This window comes from Salmo salar, chromosome 07 (assembly GCF_965601325.2).
Source record: "Salmo salar chromosome 07, fSalSal1, whole genome shotgun sequence".
NCBI lineage: Eukaryota > Metazoa > Chordata > Actinopteri > Salmoniformes > Salmonidae > Salmo > Salmo salar.
This window is the reverse complement of record NC_138297.1, coordinates 10,292,936-10,313,708: the sequence shown is the minus strand read 5'-3', so window position 1 is coordinate 10,313,708 and position 20,773 is coordinate 10,292,936. Positions and strand designations below refer to the sequence as shown.

General features: G+C 45.1%; 1 protein-coding gene across 1 annotated transcript in view; it reads right to left on the bottom strand.

The window, feature by feature from the left end:
- The window catches only part of arap2 (ArfGAP with RhoGAP domain, ankyrin repeat and PH domain 2), a 187,990-nt gene that overhangs the window by 123,269 nt on the left and 43,948 nt on the right, over positions 1-20,773 (bottom strand). The window contains 1 exon segment of the mRNA XM_045721480.1: positions 19,214-19,392. Coding sequence (XP_045577436.1) covers positions 19,214-19,392 — 179 coding nt within the window.

Genomic DNA, 20,773 nt, shown 5'->3' with positions numbered 1-20,773 from the left:
ATGTGCAGAAAGTAGTTTTGAATGCATTTTATTGAAGGGGAACAATAACAGTTGAACTTTTTTGGCAACATAGTGCTATATTATTATATACTGTACAATGAGGAATTCAACTACAAAATACTAGTCTTCTCCCATTTTTTTAACCATTGCCCCCACACACAAGGTGTATAAACAACAACAATAAATAAGAATAAAATAAGATACAAAACAAAATCGTGAAGAACATAAATTAAATCAATCAACTATAATTAGCACGTAGGACAGCATGCAAGTGCGTGTGCATGGACTTTGCAGATCTATTTCTCACATATGCAGCACATTGTATTTGTTTTACAGTCCTTCTTTGGGGGGCAGAATTGGCATCTCCTCCTCTTGCCTGCCCCAGCTACAGCCTCAGGTGGAACAGGACAAGATTCAGCCCTGAACAGCTTTCACAAGTGCTGCAGAGGCTGCTGTGTGGGGGAGGTGCTCCATTCTTTGAATGTATGGGGTTACAAGTGCCTTTCCCAGCTGCTCCAGGAACACCCTCATCTTGTTCCGTTTATCAGGCATCCAGGTAAGGTTGATCTTGTTCCATATCACAAAGGCATTGTATGAGGACACATCAATTATGTTTTGGAAGATGGCCAGTGGAAAGTCATCCTCCTGCAGCTGTAAGTTCCAATCACCTTGTCCAGGTTGTCTACGCCTCCTTTGTTGTGGTTGTAGTCCAGGGTGATGGCTGGCTTCCAGTCTTCACGATGACTGATCTCAGCCATTTTGTGCAGTGTGCTCAGGAGGATCAAATTCTTGTTCCTCTTTGGGAGGTAAGAAGCTAGAGTGGTGGTGGGGGTGAAGGCAAACTTTGATGAGAAGACCTCTCTCCCCCTTGTCTTCTGGCTGAGTTCAAATCAGTAGCACACATAATCTCAATTTCTCATTGTGTGTGTGTGTGTGTGTGTGTGTGTGTGTGTGTGTGTGTGTGTGTGTGTGTGTGTGTGTGTGTGTGTGTGTGTGTGTGTGTGTGTGTGTGTGGTTTGTAAATAATTTTAACTTCTTGGTGACAGGGGGCAGTATTCAGAAATTCAGATGAATAACGTGCCCAAATAAAAATGCCTGCTACTCGGGCCCAGAAGGTAGGATATGCATATTAGTAGATTTGGATAGAAAACACTCTGAAGTTTCTAAAACTGTTTGAATGATGTCTGTGAGTATAACAGAACTCATATGGCAGGCAAAAACCTGAGAAAAAATCCAACCAGGTAGTGGCTTGTAGTTTTTCTATCAAATCCCTATTCAAACTACAGTGTCTGTGGGGTCATTTTGCACTTCCTAAGGCTTCCACTAGATGTCAACCGTCTTTAGAACCTTGTTTTATGCTTCTACTGTAACTGGGCAGAGAATAAGAGCCCAGTCAATCAGTGGACTGCCTGGGACCAGTGAGTTGTTTACTGCGCGAGCACGCAGGTGCGCCGCTCCTTCTTTTGACTCTGTAATGACTATGCTATTGTCCGGTTGGAATATTATCGAAGATTTATGTTAAAAAGACCCTAAGGATTGATTGTAAACATTGTTTGACATGTTTCTACGAACGGTAATGGAACTATTTGACTTTTCGTCTCTGGTTTTGCGCTCGCGCGTTATGCCTTTGGATTAGTGATCTGAACGCGTGAACAAAACTGAGGTATTTGGACATAAATATGGAGTTTATCGAACAAAACAAACATTTCTTGTGGAAGTGGGAGTCCTGGGAGTGCATTCCGAAGAAGATCAGCAAAGGTAAGTGAAGATTTATAATACTAATTCTGAGTTTAGTTGACTCCAGAACGTGGTGGGTAACTGTATAGCTTGCTTTGATGGCTGAGCTCTGTACTCAGAATATTGAAAAATGTGCTTTCGCCATAAAGCTATTTAAAAATCTGACACAGCGGTTGCATTAAGGAGAAGTGTATCTATAATTCTTTCAATAACTGTTGTAAATTTTATCAACGTTTATGATGAGTATTTTTGTAAATTGATGTGCTCATTCACCGGATGTTTTGGAGGGAATACATTTTCTGATCATCACGCGCCAATGTAAAATGTGGTTTATGGATATAAATATGAACTTTATCTAACAAAACATACATGTGTAACATGGGAGTGTCATCTGATGAAGATCATCAAAGGTTAGTGATTCATTTTAGCTGTATTTCTGGTTTTTGTGACGCCTGTCCTTGCTTGGAAAATAGCTGTGTGGTTTTTCGTTTAGGCGCTGTCCTAACATAATCTAATGTTATGCTTTCGCCGTAAAGCCTTTTCGAAATCGGACACTGTGGTTGGATTAAGGAGACTCTTATCTTTAAATGGTGTATAATACTTGTATGTTTGAGAAATTTGAATCATGAGATTTTTGTTGTTTTGAATTTGCCGCCCTGCTATTTCACTGGCTGTTGATAGTGTGTACCGCGGGTGGGACGCTAGCGTCCCACATGTCCCAGAGAGGTTTTAACTGCCGGGTGAAAAATGGCCATAAGACAGTCTTTGTACCCTGGTGGTGTACAGCTTTCATGGAAATATGAATAAAGACGATGTTTCACTTTTTCTAATGTTGGGGTCACTCTAGGAAAAGTAATCAAATTTCAAGTAAAACAAATATAATTTAGGGGGTTTTCTCTGCTGTTAAACATAGTGGCGGGTCATTTTTTACCCTTAAGACAACACAAGGGTTAAATCACGCTGTAACGCTGAATTTCCCCCATACGGATTGAATAAAGACCTAAATTAGACTATTGATGCATAAATGTACCTGCGGGAGGAGGAGCTTGTTTTATAATAAGCACATAGCCGCAAGGGACCCTAGATAGGGACCCTCCTCTCAGCCCCTCCACTCAGCCCTTTCTCCAGGTAGAATAGAACATCATAATGGATATGAATCTCATCTCATTAGAACTAAATCGGGCCTCTCCTACGAGTGTCATTTGGTCTAATAAACGAACATAGTACAGGCCACATAGATTAAAGTCTACCCCCATGCCCTATTTCCCAGGGGCCTTTGCACAGAGATACATGAGAATGACATAGTAAAATGTGTGAGAATAGGAGACTGAAGAGGTGGCTGAAAGAGAAAAGATAAGATACAATTCATTTAAAAAAATAACCATGCCCTTTTCCTCTCGTGTGTGTGTGTGTGTCTGTGTGTGTCTGTCCGCCAGCCAGTAGTAGCAGAGTGGGATGCTAAACTAACGCAGGCTGTCTCCTCCTTCTCCTGCACTCAAAAGGGCTGAGGAGCAGCTTTCTCATCGCCCTCAGACAGAGAGGGAGAGGAACAGATGAGAGAATGAGAGAGAGGAAAGTAGGAAGATAGAAAGGAGAGAGAGAAGAGGGAGAAAGACATAGCGAGAAAGACAGAGAGAGAGGAAGACAGAGAGAAGAGGGAGGAAGACAGAGAGAGAAGAGAGAGGAAGAGGGAGGAAGACAGAGAGAGAAGAGAGAGGAAGAGGGAGGAGAACAGAGAGAGAAGAGGGAGGAATACAGAGAGAGAAGAGGGAGGAAGACAGAGAGAGAAGAGAGAGGAAGACAGGGAGAGAAGAGGGAGGAAGACAGGGAGAGAAGAGAGAGGAAGACAGGGTGAGAAGAGAGAGGAAGACAGGGTGAGAAGAGAGAGGAAGACAGGGTGAGAAGAGAGAGGAAGACGGAGAGAAGAGAGAGGAAGACAGAGAGAAGAGAGAGGAAGACAGGGAGAGAAGAGAGAGGAAGACAGGGAGAGAAGAGAGAGGAAGACAGGGTGAGAAGAGAGAGGAAGACAGGGTGAGAAGAGAGAGGAAGACGGAGAGAAGAGAGAGGAAGACAGAGAGAAGAGAGAGGAAGACAGAGAGAGAAGAGAGAGGAAGATGAAGAGAGGAGAGAGTAATATATATATATATAGAGAGAGAGAGAGAGAGAGAGAGAGAGAGAGAGAGAGAGAGAGAGAGAGAGAGAGAGAGAGAGAGAGAGAGAGAGAGAGAGAGAGAGAGAGAGAGAGAGAGAGAGAGAGGGAAGATAGAGAGAGGAGAGAGTAATATTGAGAGAAAGCGAGAGGAAGACAGAGAGAGAAGAGGGAAGATAGAGAGAGAGAGGAGAGAGTAATATTGAGAGAAAGCGAGAGGAAGACAGAGCGAAGAGGGAGGAACAGAGAAAGAACAGAGAGGAAGACAGAGAGAGAAGAGGGAGGAAGATAGAGAGAGGAGAGGGAGGAATACAGAGAGAGAAGAGGGAGGAACAGAGAAAGAAGGGGGAGGAACAGAGAAAGAAGAGGGAGGAACAGAGAAAGAAGAGGGAGGAACAGAGAAAGAAGAGGGAGGAACAGAGAAAGAAGAGGGAGGAACAGAGAAAGAAGAGGGAGGAACAGAGAAAGAAGAGGGAGGAACAGAGAAAGAAGAGGGAGGAACAGAGAAAGAAGAGGGAGGAAGATAGAGAGAGAAAAGACAGGAAGATGGTGAGAGAGAGAGAGACGAGGGAGGAACAGAGAAAGAAGAGACAGGAAGACAGAGAGACATGGAAGGAGAATAAAAATGCCCCTCCCCAATACATCATAACAGCGAATTGAAAACCGCTGCAGTGGCACCAAACATAAAACGATGTCAACCTGGCCTGTTATCATAAGAACAGTTCATCACCACAGACACAGTTTACTCTCATTACCACAAAAAAAAGAGGGGAAATTAATTGACACCATCTTTGTTGATTAGGCACTTTTCCCGAATGAGAGGGAGAGAGGAAACGAGAGAGGGAGAAAGGCCTCTCGGAATAATGCTGTGTAATTAGACAGTTGTGAGACATGAGGAGATATATATATATATATATATATATATATATATATATATATATATATATCTATATAGAGTATAGAGATACACAGAGAGACAAAGAGAGAGAGAGAGAGAGAGAGAGAGAGAGAGAGCAAGAGTTTGGAAAGAGAGAAAGGGAGACAGAGACAGAGAGAGAGAGACTACTTTATCACTGACATCAACCCAGAGTCTCTCAGAGTGTTCACAGTCAGCCCACTGACACCCCTATCAGACCACAGCATAATTACAGTCTACTTGAACAGAGCAATACTCAATCATGAGGCATCAAAGCCAAAGGAACTAATATTAAGAAATGCTATAGATGGAAAAAATGTAGTTTGGAAATCTACCAAAAAACAATTAGGCAACAACAAATTCAATCCCTTTTAGACAATTTCCTGGACAAATTGTTGCACTGTAATAGTGAAGGTGCAAACTTGGCAGTAGAAAATCTTAACAGTATATTTGACCTCTCAGCCTCCCTATGAAATCAAAATATCTCAAATAGAAAACCAAAGAAAATGAACAACAATGACAAATGGTTTGATGAAGAATCCAAAAATCCAAGAAAGAAAATGAGAAACATGTCCAATCAAAAAAATAGAGACCCGAAAAATCTGAGTCTACGCCATCACTATGGTGAATCACTAAAACAATACAGAAATACACTACGGAAAAAGAAGGAACAGCACGTCAGCAATCAGCTCAATGTAATTGAAGAATCCATAGACGCTAACCACTTCTCAGAAAATGGGAAAACTCAAAACAAACAACAACCTGAGGAATTATCTATCCAAAATGGAGACGTATGGATAGACCCCTTCTCCAATCTTTTTGGCTCTATAACAAAGAACAAACAGCAAAAACATATACATGATCAAATACAAATCTTAGAATCAACTATTAAAGACTACCAGAACACACTGGATTATCCAATTACATTGAATGAACTACTGGACAAAATAAAAACCCTCCAACCCAAAAAGGCCTGTGGTGTTGATGGTATCCTGAATGAAATGATTAAATATACAGACAACAAATTCCAATTGGCTATACTAAAACTCTTTAACATCATCCTCCGCGCTGGCATCTTCCCCAATATTTGGAACCAAGGACTGATCACCCCAATCCACAAAAGTGGAGACAAATTTGACCCCAAAAACTACTGTGGGATATGCGTCAACAGCAACCTTCAGAAAATACTCTGCATTATCATTAACAGCAGACTCGTACATGCTTTTTATGAAATTATCGTACGACAGACCACGTATTCACCCTGCACACCCTAATTGACTGACAAACAAACAAACCAAAACAATGGCAAAGTCTTATCATGCTTTGTTGATTTCAAAAAAGCAAAAGTGGTGTTGGGAAAGTGGTGTTGGGGGAAAAACATATGATATGTTAAAATCCATGTACACAAACAACAACCGTGCGGCTAAAATAGGCAAAAAACACACACATTTCTTCCCACAGGGCCGTGGGGTGTGACAGGAATGCAGCTTAAGCCCCACCCTCTTCAACATATATATCAACGAATTGGCGAGGGCACTAGAACAGTCTGCAGCACCTGGCCTCACCCTACTAGAATCTGAAGTCAAATGTCTACTGTTTGCTGATGATCTGATGATTCTGTCACCAACCAAGGAGGGCCTACAGCAGCACTTAGATCTTCTGCCAGACCTGGGCCCTGACAGTAAATCTCAGTAAGACCAAAATAATGGTGCTCCAAAAAAGGTCCAGTCGCCCGGACCACAAATACAAATTCCATCTAGACACCGTTGCCCTAGAGCACACAAAAAAAACTATACATACCTTGGCCTAAACATCAGCGCCACAGGTAACTTCCACAAAGCTGTGAACAATCTGAGAGTCAAGGAAGAAGGGCCTTCTATGCCATCAAAAGGAACATAAAATTCAACATACCAATTAGGATCTGGCTAAAAATACTTGAATCAGTCACAGAACTCATTGCACCTTATGGTTGTGAGGTCTGGGGTCTGCTCACTAACCAAGAATTCACAAAATGGGACAAACACCAAATTGAGAAATTGAAAAATATCCTCAGTGTACAACGTAAAACACTAAATAATGCATGCAGAGCAGAATTAGGCTAATTATCAAAATCCAGAAAAGAGACGTTAAATTCTACAACCACCTAAAAGGAAGTGATTCCCAAACCCTGCATAACAAAGCCATCACCTACAGAGAGATGAACCTGCAGAAGAGTCCCCTAAGCAAGCTGGTCCTGGGGCTCGGTTCACAAACACAAACACACCCCACAGAGCCTCAGGACAGCAACACAATTAGACCCAACCAAATCATGAGAAAACAAAAAGATAATTATTTCCAATGTGTCAAGTAATTAACAAAAAAACTGACCAAACTAGAATGCTATTTGGCCCTCAACAGAGAGTACACAGTGGCAGAATACCTGAACACTGTGACTGACCCAAACTTAAGGAAAGCTTTGACTATGTACAGACTCAGTGAGCATAGCCTTGCTATTGAGAAAGGCCACCATAAACAGACCTGGCTCTCAAGAGAAGACAGGCTATGTGCACACTGCCCACAATATGAGGTGGAAACTGAGCTGCACTTCCTAACCTCCTGCCCAATGCATGACACATATTTCCCTCAGATTACACAGACCCACAAAGAATTAAAAAACAACTTGTATCAACTCCCATATTTATTGGGTGAAATACCAGACAGCAAGATTTGTAACCTGTTGCCACAAGAAAAGGGCAACCAGTGAAAAACACCATTGTAAATACAACCTATTTTTATGTTTACTTATTTTCCCTTTCGTACTTTAACTATTTTCACAACATTACAACACTGTATATACACATAATATGACATTTGAAACGTCTTTATTCTTTTGGAAGTGTAATGTTTACGGTTTATTTTGATTGCTTATTTCACTTTTGTTTATTATCTTATTTAACTTGCTTTGGCAATGTAAACATAAGTTTCCCTTAAATTGAATTGAATTGAGAGAGGGAGTATTTAGACATGTCAGTAGTTATGAAGACCAGAAGAAGCGAGAGAGAAACCAAAGCCACTATCGCAACAACACAGTTCTTAAATAATCTGAGTGATCTGACTGGATGACGGGTGATGGAAGTATGCCTTACTCAAGGTCCTACGTTCCATTTACCACAGTGTGCATTGAGCTGTGAATGCAGCCACTCTCTCCCTCCATCTCTCTCTTCCCCATTGTAGTGCTACATTGAACTCTGCTACAAAGTACCTGGGCAACTTCATCTGAAGAGTGGTCAATTGCCCTCATGGATAATTTACAGAGTTGCAAACGAGGACAGTGTGTGTGTGTGTGTGTGTGTGTGTGTGTGTGTGTGTGTGTGTGTGTGTGTGTGTGTGTGTGTGTGTGTGTGTGTGTGTGTGTGTGTGTGTGTGTGTGTGTCTGTCTTCGTAGCTGTTTGTGATTGGTTCTGCGTGCCTATACTGTACGTGTCTGCGTCATTGTGTGTATGTGTGTGTACAGTATATGTGTCTTCGTAGCGGTTTGTGATTGGTTCTGCGTGCCTATACTGTACGTGTCTGCGTCATTGTGTGTATGTGTGTGTGTGTGTGTGTGTCGCCCATCTAATGGCCCTCATCCCTCTCAACAGCCAATTACAGATATGGCTGTTAGGATCCGGCCCGGCTGCTAGTTACCTTGCCAGTATGTGCTGTGGCCTCCTGCCCTGTCCAATTAAATCACTAGGGATGGAGGGAGGGGTGGAAGAAGGGGTGGAGGGAGGTGAAGGAACATTCTGGCATTAGAGATAAAAATGACTCTCTCAATTACAGAGAGCCGCGGGGCAATGATAATGCAGAGAGAGGAGAAGAGTTAGGGTTAGGGTTAGATAGAGCACCGGGCGGTGCAATGATGATGCAGATAGAGGAGTAGGGTTAGAGAGAGCACCGGCGGTGCAATGATGAGTCAGAGAGAGGAGTAGGGTTAGGGTTAGGGTTAGCGAGATCACCAGGCGCTGCAATGATGATGCAGATAGAGGAGTAGGGTTAGAGAGAGCACCGGGCGGTGCAATAATGATGCAGATAGAGGAGTAGGGTTAGAGAGAGCACCGGGCGGTGCAATGATGATTCAGATAGAGGAGTAGGGTTAGAGAGAGCACCGGGCGGTGCAATGATGATGCAGATAGAGGGTTAGAGAGATCACCGGGCGGAGCAATGATGATGCAAGAAAAGGTTAGGGTTAGAGAGAGCACCGGGCGGTACAATGATGATTCAGAGAGAGGGTTAGGGTTAGAGAGAGCACCGGGCGGTGTAATGATGATGGGGAGAGAGGGTTAGAGAGAGCATCGGGCAGAGCAATGATGATGCAGAGAAAGGGTTAGGGTTAGAGAGAGCACCAAACGGTGCAATGATGATGCAGAGAGAGGAGTAGGGTTAGAGAGAGCACCGAGCAGTGCAATGATGATTCAGAGAGAGGAGTAGGGTTAGGGTTAGAGAGAGCACTGGGCGGTGCAATGATGATGCAGAGAGAGGGTTATGGTTAGAGAGAGCACTGGGTGGTGCAATGATGATGCAGAGATAGGGTTAGGGTTAGAGAGAGCACCGGGCAGTGCAATGATGATGCAGAGAGAGGGTTAGGGTTAGAGAGAGCACCGGGCAGAGCAATGATGATGCAGAGAAAGGGTTAGGGTTAGAGAGAGCACCGGGTGGTGCAATGATGATCCAGAGAGAGGAGTAAGGTTAGGGTTAGAGAGAGCACCGGGCGGAGCAATGATGATGCACAGAAAGGGTTAGAGAGAGCACCAGGTGGTCCAATGCTGATGCAGAGAGAGGATTATAGAGAGCACCGGGCGGCGCAATGATGATGCAGAGAGAGGGTTAGGGTTAGAGAGAGCACCGGGCGGTGCAATGATGATGCAGAGAGAGGGTTAGGGTTAGAGAGAAAACCGGGCGGGGCAATTATGTGGCTTGTAGGGAGAGCTGGTATCTTAAAAAATTGTCTATGACATAATGAATGCAACACAGCTTTGATGACACCCCTGTCACAAAAATGAATGGTTTTGACCACTAAGAACTTTTGGAAATAAGGCTTCTCCTCCCAGCCGTGCAACTGGGCTTGTAAAATGATGACCAACTTTACCCGCTTCATGTAAAAATGTAAAACTCCTATTGGGTAAACCATGAATATGAAGTTGAATCCTCCCTTTTCCTAAAATGGGGATGTGTGTGTTACCTGCACAACACCTAATATTTTGACAAAGATTAGATTTTGGCACCAATGTCTTTTACACAACCAACTCATATACACAACATGATGGTTTACTAATACAACATGATGGTTTACAAACACAACATGATGGTTTACCAACACAACATGATGGTTTACCAATACAACATGATGGTTTACCAATACAACATGATGGTTTACCAATACAACATGATGGTTTACCAATACAACATGATGGTTTACTAATACAACATGATGATTAACTTACACAACATGATGGTTTACTAATACAACATGATGGTTTACTAACACAACATGATGGTTTACTAATACAACATGATGGTTTACTAATACAACATGATGGTTTACTAACACAACATGATGGTTTACCAATACAACATGATGGTTTACTAATACCACATGATGGTTTACTAACACAACATGATGGTTTACCAATACAACATGATGGTTTACTAATACCACATGATGGTTTACTAACACAACATGATGGTTTACCAATACAACATGATGGTTTACTAATACCACATGATGGTTTACTAACACAACATGATGGTTTACCAATACAACATGATGGTTTACTAATACCACATGATGGTTTACTAACACAACATGATGGTTTACTAACACAACTGTCCATCTCACCCTCTCCCCCTCCCCTATCTTCTTCTCCGCCCATTTCACTCACACCCTCTCCCTTATATACAGAGCCTTCAGAAAGTATTCATACCCTTTGACTTATTCCACATTTTGTTGTGTTAGTCTGAATTCCAATTGCTCACCTGTTTATACACAATACAGGGATGCAAACTGCTGAGTGCCCAAAAAGGTGACACTTTCTTTGTTGCACTGAAACATGTAAAATAAATCCCTGCTAGGGGGAAATGCAGGTTTAACTAATTAAACAACAAAGAATATGATCTACATGATCAGTCTGTGTGTAAAATAAAAAGTGGTTCATGTGAACCGAACTCACAGCTAAAAAAAAATTCAAAAGCAATCCAATGTTATTTGTTGCCTAGACTTTACTGCAAATGACACTCAAGTTGAGAAAAAAACAATACATTAATAGTACAGTTACCATGACAGCCTTTATAACAGAACGCTCGTGACCACACACACACACACACATCTAAATATTTAACTTGGGGAAAAATATCTTTAGTAGAAATAGAATGAAACACAGGCAATCTATTGTTGCTCTATTATAGTGGCCACTACAGTAGACATCGATCAAGTGCACAAGGCTATATGGGTGCAAAAAGAGCCTTCACTGAGTAAAACAATTATAATAATCCCCCCTCACTCACACACACACACACACACACACACACACACACACACACACACACACACACACACACACACACACACACACACACACACACACACACACACACACACGTGTTACTGTCAAGTTCAACACAACCAAAACAATATCTTTGGGCTACACTGCACATTATGTACACTTACTGCCTGTGGACATCTGTTCTATAATGTGCCAGCAGAGCATGATACCCTTTGTTGGCATAATTGATCTCTTTCAGGCAGAGAGTACACCTGGCATACCCCTTTTATCCACTGTATTGAAGAAGTGAGAAAGAGGGAAAGTGTGTGGTGGTCCTTTCACCTCTATAGTGGCATCCAGCTTAAGCCAGGCCCAGCTCCACTTCATCCCTGAATCCACTTGTTTAACAAGCAACGCCTCATTTCCACCTAATTCTCTCATTCTGAAAATTAAACCACATACTGTAGAGGGAAAACATTAGTTCATAGATAGTAGTTAGTTTGTTAGCTAGTTAACATTTCACACAGACTGCCAGGGTCCAGAAAGCACCTAACGCGTTACCAGTTAATACTATAGCGAATTGGTAAGGTTAGTAAAGTTAGCTCATCTGTTGTTGTAATGTTAGCTAGCTAACGTTAGCTGTCTGACTTTATTAGCCAGCTAATTTTCACACCATAAACTCAAGTATTTGATCAGTTATGTTGGCTAATGTTGCTCAACATTTCTCTGGCTAGCTAACGGAGAATTCGTCCAGCTAGCGAGATACTTAACAATGCTAATACTTGTTTCATCACACTTTCTCCCTCACCTCAAACTTCCCAAATGCCAGTTGTTTTTCGGTTACTGCTCATGCAGTACATCTTCCCACCCCTGTGAGAAGGTGTTCAAGTCAAAACAGTAACTGGGCCACTCAGGGAACATTCACTGTCTTCTTGGTAAGCAACTCCAGCGTAGATCTGTTTTAGGTGAATTCAACTCCCAGAGTCCGGTGGAAAAGCAGACTGAACCACATTTTTTTTTCTTGAGGATTTTGCCTGTGCTTCACTTCTCTTGCTCCTCTCTCCCCAGTCCTTAACGATGACAAGCATACCCATAACATGATGCAGCCACCACTATGAGTGAATATATGGAGAGTAGGACTCAGTAATGTGTTGTATTGGATTTGCCCCAAACATAACACTTTACATTCAGGACAAAAGATGAATTGCTTTGCCACATTATTTGCAATTTTACTTGAGTGCCTCGTAGCAAACAGGATGCATGTTTTGGAATATTTGTATTCTGTACAGTCTTCCTTTTCACTCCGTCATTTAGCTAAGTATTGTGGAGTAACTACAATGTTGTTGATCCATCCTCAGTTTTCTCCTATCACAGCCATTAAACTCTGTAACTGTTTTAAAGTCACCATTGGCCTCATGGTGAAATCCCTGAGTGATTTCCTTCCTTTCCCAGCAACTTAGTTAGGAAGGACGCCTGTATCTTTGTAGTGACTGGGTGTCTTGATACACCATCCAAAGTGTAATTAATAACCATGCTCAAAGGGATATTCAATGTCTGCTTCTACTTAAATTGCTTGTTAATAAAATGTTTACTCCTGAACTTATTTAGGCTTGCCGTAACAAAGGGGTTGAATACATATTGACTCAAGACATTTTCAGCTTTCCTTTTTTCATTAATTTGTCAATATTTCGAAAAACATTATGGGGTGTAGGCCAGTGACAAAATACATCTAAATGTAATCGATATTAAATTCACAATGTAACACAATTTATTTTTGAAAAAGTCAAGGGGTGTGAATATTTTCTGAAGGCACAGTAACTTCAACCCCATAACCGGTGAACTCTACAACATTAAATCTATATCATCAAACATACCACATTACAATACCAACTCCTATTATCTGTAATAAAAAACAAAACAACAACCTTTAACCTTCTACCTCTTCGATGCCTCCACGTCAGTGTCCACTGAGAACGACTTAATGTCAACAGCCAGCAGAGCAATTCACCTTAACTTCCATTTCGATGAAGTCACTTCGGCCCTTCTCAAAGCATGCTGGGTAAGCCACAGAACACTCCCCGGGATAAAAGCTATTGTTCTAACCACTTAAGAAGGAGGGAAAGAAAGCGAGAGAAAAGTTTGTAAAAGTTTGTAAAAACAAACTACAAGTGGATCAATAGAAAGATGGAGAGAGATGGGAGAGAGAGAGAAAGAGAGAGAGGGAGAGAGAAAGTGAGATGAGAGAGAGAGATGGGAGAGAGAAAGAGATGGGAGAGAGAAAGAGGGAGAGAGAGATGGGAAGAGAGAGATAGAGATTGGAGAGGGAGAGAGAAAGAGAGAGAGGGAGAGATGGGAGAGAGAGTGATGTGAGAGAGAGAGATGGGAGAGAGAAAGAGACAAGAGAGAGAAGGGAGCTGATGGGAAAGAGAGAGAGAGCGATGGGAGAGAGAGAGCGAGATGTGAGAGAGAGAGAGAGTGAGAGAGAGAGAGAGGGAGAGAGAAAGAGAGAGAATGGGAGGGAGAGATCGGGATGGGAGTGAGAAAGAGAGAGATGGGAGAAAGAGAGGGAGAGAGAAAGATGGGAGGGAGAGAGAGAGAGAGAGAGAGAGAGAGAAAGAGAGAGAGAGAAAGAGAGAGAATGGGAGAGAGAGATCGAGATGGGAGTGAGAAAGAGAGATGGGAGAAAGAGAGAGGGAGAGAGAAAGATGGGAGGGAGAGAGAGAGAGAGAGAGAGAGAGAGAGAGAGAGAGAGATGGGAGAGAGAGTGCGAGGGCGAGATGGGAGAGAGAGACGTGAGACAGAGAGAGAGAGAAAAAAAAAGAAAAAGAAAGAAAGGAAGTAAGAATGCAAAAGAGAGAGGGAGCGATAAAGACAGAGAATGAAAGTGAAATTGAAAGAGCAAGGTAAAAATAGAGATGAATTCAGAGTGATTCTAGCAGCTGCCTGACCACCATGGGATGCAGTGACCTATAGTTCCTGGCGGTGTGTGAGAAAGGAAACAGAAAGTAGATCTAATGAAGCTAACGATGAATTAAACCTGCTTCCCTCCAGGCCCCAGATTACACATATTTCAATAACCAGCATACTTACAACCCGGACAGGGAGACTTATGCACCAACCAGTCTGAGGAATCATCCTAGGTACACCATTCAATACAGTAGTTTAACACTCTAAAGGTTTGGTCTAATATCCTTATCTATGACCCATGTTAACCTTACCAATCACACTAGTGGGAGACCAGTACACTATTAAATACAGTTTTTTAAATGGCAAAAGATTTGACAGACATTCATTTCCTACTAAGAAGCCCAACCTCACCTATTGCAATCAAGGTCAGTTAAACAGTACAATGTTACACTGTGTAAAACCACTAGCATCAATTTCAGTCCCCTATGTTAGGCCCCCTAGCCTAGGCCAAACTTCTGCACTTGGGGTTCTGGAGGGCCACACTGCACTAACACAACTGATTTGGACAATCAAGGTTGTAAGCATTCATTGCTTAGACTAACTGAATCAGGTGTTTGCTCTGGGATAGAACAAAAGCCTGCACACATCGCCACCCCCTAGGTCTAGGTAAGAGATGAAACGACCTTGTAGTGATGAGCATCGTATAGCACATGCTGTCCATGAGACTCAGATGAGGCTAGCACCAAGCAGACATGACTAGTAGAGAGGGAGAGATGGATGTGGTAGGGCTGAGTAGACATGAGTAGTAGAGAGGGAGAGATGGATGTGGTAGGGCTGAGTAGACATGAGTAGTAGAGAGGGAGAGAGATGGGTGTGGTAGGGCTGAGTAGACATGAGTAGTAGAGAGGGAGAGAGATGGATGTGGTAGGGCTAAGTAGACATGAGTAGTAGAGAGGGAGAGAGATGGATGGATGTGGTAGGGCTAAGTAGACATGAGTAGTAGAGAGGGAGAGATGGATGTGGTAGGGCTAAGTAGACATGAGTAGTAGAGAGGGAGAGATGGATGTGGTAGGGCTAAGTAGACATGAGTAGTAGAGAGGGAGAGATGGATGTGGTAGGGCTAAGTAGACATGAGTAGTAGAGAGGGAGAGATGGATGTGGTAGGGCTACACACTACAGTGTTTGTCTGTGTCTGTTTTGACCTGCTTTACCTTGGGAAACACAGTGCTTAAAATGACCTTAGAGGACACTTCCATCACACAGTTTACAATCCATGAGAAATGAGGTGTGGGGGACGTTCTCAACAGCTCGTTCATCATGTTAGATGAAGTTCTCCACTCCAGTGAACATGAACATGGCTACATAATACACTCTCACCCTCTCCTTTTAAAACTTCTTAGGGCTAGGCCCCTTTTTTCTCAATTTCCGCCTGAATGACGTGCCCAATGTAAAAACTGCCTGTTGCTCAGGCCCTGATTATGCATATAATTTGTACCATTGGAAATAAAACACTTTGAAGTTTGTAGAAATGTTCAAATAATGTAAGAGAGCATAACACAATAGATAAGGTAGGAGAAAATCCAATGAAAAACCAAACAGAATATGATTTTTTTGGAGAGCCCATGTTCTTACAATAGAAAGTATAGGGGCATACTGAATTCTAGCTCCCAGGATGCAATTCCTATGGCTTCCACAGGGTGTCAGCAGTCTATGTTCAAGGTTTCAGGCTTGTTTCTTCCAAAACGAATAAGAAATATGAGTTTTAGTACAGGGACACAGTCTAGGGAAATTGAGCACGCTATGATGACAGTACACACCTGCTAAAATCGGTTTCCTATTGAACATATTTCTATCCGTAAGAAATATTATAGTTTAATTAGATTTTAGGGTATCTGAGGAGTAAATAGAAACGTATTTTGACTTGTTGAAACACAGTTTAGGGGTAGATTTTCGGATTCCTTTCTTAGCATGTTGAACGAGTGGATCACTCAAATCGATGGCACCTAAACTGACTTTTTGGGATATAAAGATGGATTTTATCTAACAAAACGACACTACATGTTGTAGCTGGGACCCTTTGGATGACAAGTCAGAGGAAGATTTTCAAAAAGTAAGCGAATATTTAATTTCTATTTGTGAATTTGTGAAACCTGTACCAGTGGAAAAATATTTTGATGTGGGGCGCCGTCCTCAAACAATCGCATGGCATGCTTTCGCTGTAATGGCTACTGTAAATCGGATAGTGCAGTTAGATTAACAAGAATTTAAACTTCTAACCAATATAAGACACTTGTATGTTTCTAAATGTTAAATATCCATAATTTTTATGATTATTTATTTGAATTGCGCGCCCTCCAGTTTCACCGGACGTTGTCCCACTAACGGGACGCCTAGCCCAAAAATGCATCTCTCCCGATCTCAAGCCACTCCCTGTTTCTTACTCTTTCACCCATAGGCTTAAACATTCACTCCATCAGCTACCTCTCTTTCTACATCTCTCCCTTCATCCCACTCTCTCTCCCCCTGTCCCTCTCTCCCTCCCTCTCGGAATAGCTAACGCTGTGTTGGTGCATTTGCCACGCTTGGAATTTAGCGTTTAAGCAAAGAAAAATACAATTAATTCCAATTTTCACCCTTCTACTTTCCCTCTCTCTCCTTCACGGAAACATGCTGACACAGAACGATACCCATAGAGAATTAGGACAAAGATGTTTGTTTACGCTAATGAAGGAAATAATGAGAGAAAGGGAATGAGAGAGGACGGAAGGGAGAGAGGGGCAAGGTGGAGATGGAAGTGTGGGGTCGGGACGGAAGGGAAAGGGGGGTGGGGTGGGGACGGAAAGGAGAGAGGGGCGAGGTGGAGATGGAAGGGAGAGAGGGACGGGGTGGAGACGGAAAGGAGAGAGGGACGGGGTGGAGACGAGGTGAGAGAGGCAGGATGGAGACGGAAGGGAGAGAGGGACGGGGTGGAGACAGAAGGGAGAGAGGGGCGGGGTGGAGACGGAAGGGAGAGAGGGGCGGGGTGGAGACGGAAGGGAGAGAGGGGCGGGGTGGAGACGGAAGGGAGAGAGGGGCGGGGTGGAGACGGAAGGGAGAGAGGGGCGGGGTGGAGACGGAAGGGAGAGAGGGGCGGGGTGGAGACGGAAGGGAGAGAGGGGTGGGGTGGAGACGGAAGGGAGAGAGGGGCGGGGTGGAGACGGAAGGGAGAGAGGGGCGGGGTGGAGACGGAAGGGAGAGAGGGGCGGGGTGGAGACGGAAGGAAGAGAGGGGCGGGGTGGAGACGGAAGGGAGAGAGGGACGAGGTGGAGACGAGGTGAGAGAGGCAGGTTGGAGACGGAAGGGAGAGAGGGACGGGGTGGAGACGAGGTGAGAGAGGCAGGGTGGAGACGGAAGGGAGAGAGGGACGAGGTGGAGACGGAAGGGAGAGAGGGACGAGGTGGAGACGGAAGGGAGAGAGGGACGAGGTGGAGACGGAAGGGAGAGAGGGACGGGGTGGAGACGGAAGGGAGAGAGGGACGGGGTGGAGACGGAAGGGAGAGAGGGACGGGGTGGAGACGGAAGAGAGAGAGGGACGGGGTGGAGACGGAAGGGAGAGAGGCAGGTTGGAGACGGAAGGGAGAGAGGCATGGTGGAGACGGAAGGGAGAGAGGGGCAGGGTGGAGATGGAAGGGAGAGAGGGACGGGGTGGAGATGGAAGGGAGAGAGGGACGGGGTGGAGACGAGGTGAGAGAGGCAGGGTGGAGACGGAAGGGAGAGAGGGACGGGGTGGAGACGGAAGGGAGAGAGGGACGAGGTGGAGACGGAAGGGAGAGAGGGACGAGGTGGAGACGGAAGGGAGAGAGGGACGAGGTGGAGACGGAAGGGAGAGAGGGACGAGGTGGAGACAGAAGGGAGAGAGGGGCGGGGTGGAGACGGAAGGGAGAGAGGGACGGGGTGGAGACGGAAGGGAGAGAGGGGCGGGGTGGAGACGGAAGGGAGAGAGGGACGGGGTGGAGACGGAAGGGAGAGAGGGGCGGGGTGGAGACGGAAGGGAGAGAGGGGCGGGGTGGAGACGGAAGGGAGAGAGGGGCGGGGTGGAGACGGAAGGGAGAGAGGGACGGGGTGGAGACGGAAGGGAGAGAGGGGCGGGGTGGAGACGGAAGGGAGAGAGGGGCGGGGTGGAGACGGAAGGGAGAGAGGGGCGGGGTGGAGACGGAAGGGAGAGAGGGACGGGGTGGAGACGGAAGGGAGAGAGGGACGGGGTGAGGACGGAAGGGAGAGAGGGACGGGGTGGAGACGGAAGGGAGAGAGGGACGGGGTGATGACGGAAGGGAGAGAGGGACGAGGTGGAGACGGAAGGGAGAGAGGGACGAGGTGGAGACGGAAGGGAGAGAGGGACGGGGTGGAGACGGAAGGGAGAGAGGGGCGAGGTGGAGACGGAAGGGAGAGAGGGACGGGGTGGAGACGGAAGGGAGAGAGGGACGGGGTGGGGACGGAAAGGAGAGAGGGACGGGGTGGAGACGGAAGGGAGAGAGGGGCGGGGTGGAGACGGGTGAGAGGGTAGCATGAGTTCTTCCACAGTATCACTAGATCTATCTCATAGTGTTCTGTCATGGAGCGGGTGGAGTAAAAGAAGTGTCTTGTTGGGTTTGGTCTGGAAATGCTCCATTTACATCTATTGACATGAACCAGAAAGACACCAACATCCAGGGTTCAAAGACACCGACGTCCAGGGTTCAAAGACACCGACGTCCAGGGTTCAAAGACACCGACGTCCAGGGTTCAAAGACACCGACGTCCAGGGTTCAAAGACACCGACGTCCAGGGTTCAAAGACAGTTTGTGCCAAAGATTCCGGGACAAGGAATATGGTACCCAGCTACACAGGATGCAAAAGCTCTCCTCCTTATTCAAATCACATTTTGCAATATGCAACCTAGGAGAAATAATGCAATACGCTGCCTGCAGTGTGGGAAAGAAACAGCATAAAGACAGACGCCCCAGTGGGATGAGAAGCCGTATGTACCTGTTCTGATTTGCAGAGTTTGAATCTGGTCCCCGTCAGGGAGACGTACACTTTGCCTTTGTACCCTCTCAGCTCCATGCTGCCATGTTTGTTGGTGCCACACTTCTGGGGCTTCTGGGAAATGGAGGCAGGGGAGCGTATGGCCGTTTGAAGAGCCTCCATCCACTCCTGACGCTCCCCTGTGTGGGTGGGTGGGTGGGTGGGTGGGTGGGTGAAGGAGAGGAAGAACAACATATTAGAATAATAGCACAATACGTAAAAAAAAACTGATTCCACCGAAAGAAACCCCCACAGGTGGTGAGATAGACAATACAGTTAGTACCATGTTCACTCTATTGAAAATCTTCTCTCCCTCTCTCTCTCTCTGCCTCTCTCTCTCTCTCTCTCTCTCTGCCTCTCTCTCTCTCTCTCTGCCTCTCTCTCTCTCTCTCTCTCTCTGCCTCTCTCTCTCTCTCTCTCTGCCTCTCTCTCTCTCTCTCTGCCTCTCTCTCTCTCTCTCTGCCTCTCTCTCTCTCTCTCTCTCTCTCTCTGCCTCTCTCTCTCTCTCTCTCTGCCTCTCTCTCTCTCTCTCTCTCTGCCTCTCTCTCTCTCTCTGCCTCTCTCTCTCTCTCTGCCTCTCTCTCTCTGCCTCTCTCTCTCTGCCTCTCTCTCTCTGCCTCTCTCTCTCTCTCTCTCTCTCTCTCTCTTTCTAGTGGCATATTTAAAGGGGCCTTTGGAGAACTACACACTTACACACACCTAGGCTTGTGCATGTCCACAACACCTGGCAACTGCTCTGATAGAGAGCACACGAGGGACAGAAGACAGGAGGAAAGAGAGGAACGAGAGAAAAAAGAGAGGAGGGAGAGAAAGGGCTATTAACTTTATTCAAAACAAAGAGCCTAAGAAACAGTACATCACTTGGGGTGCTGAGACAACAGCTGAGACAACTTTCCATAGTTCCTACCAGCAACATTTCTGTTGTGGTTCTTCAGAAAAATACTACCACCTCACAAAACAGACCCCCAGTGCAGCCAAACTAACTAACTCAAAGACCTTTAAAGGTTGCATGTGGTCATTTAAATTGTATTTTTTAAATCATCACAGTATGTCTAATAAATCAATGTGTGTGTGTTTACTTCATGGAAATACTTCCACATATATTTTGTATCATGCATTTACCTGAGCCTCCTTTTGAAATCAGTCTGATCGTCTGGGGGTGTTCATACCTAACTAGTAGTTGGGTGCCAGGGGGACGGGATGGTAGTTGGGTGCCAGGGGGAGCAGCATGGTAGTTGGGTGCCAGGGGGACAGGATGGTAGTTGGGTGCCAGGGGGAGCAGCATGGTAGTTGGGTGCCAGGGGGACAGGATGGTAGTTGGGTGCCAGGGGGACAGAATGGTAGTTGGGTGCCAGGGGGACAGAATGGTAGTTGGGTGCCAGGGGGACAGAATGGTAGTTGGGTGCCAGGGGGACAGAATGGTAGTTGGGTGCCAGGGGGACAGAATGGTAGTTGGGTGCCAGGGGGACGGGATGGTAGTTGGGTGCCAGGGGGACGGGATGGTAGTTGGGTGCCAGGGGG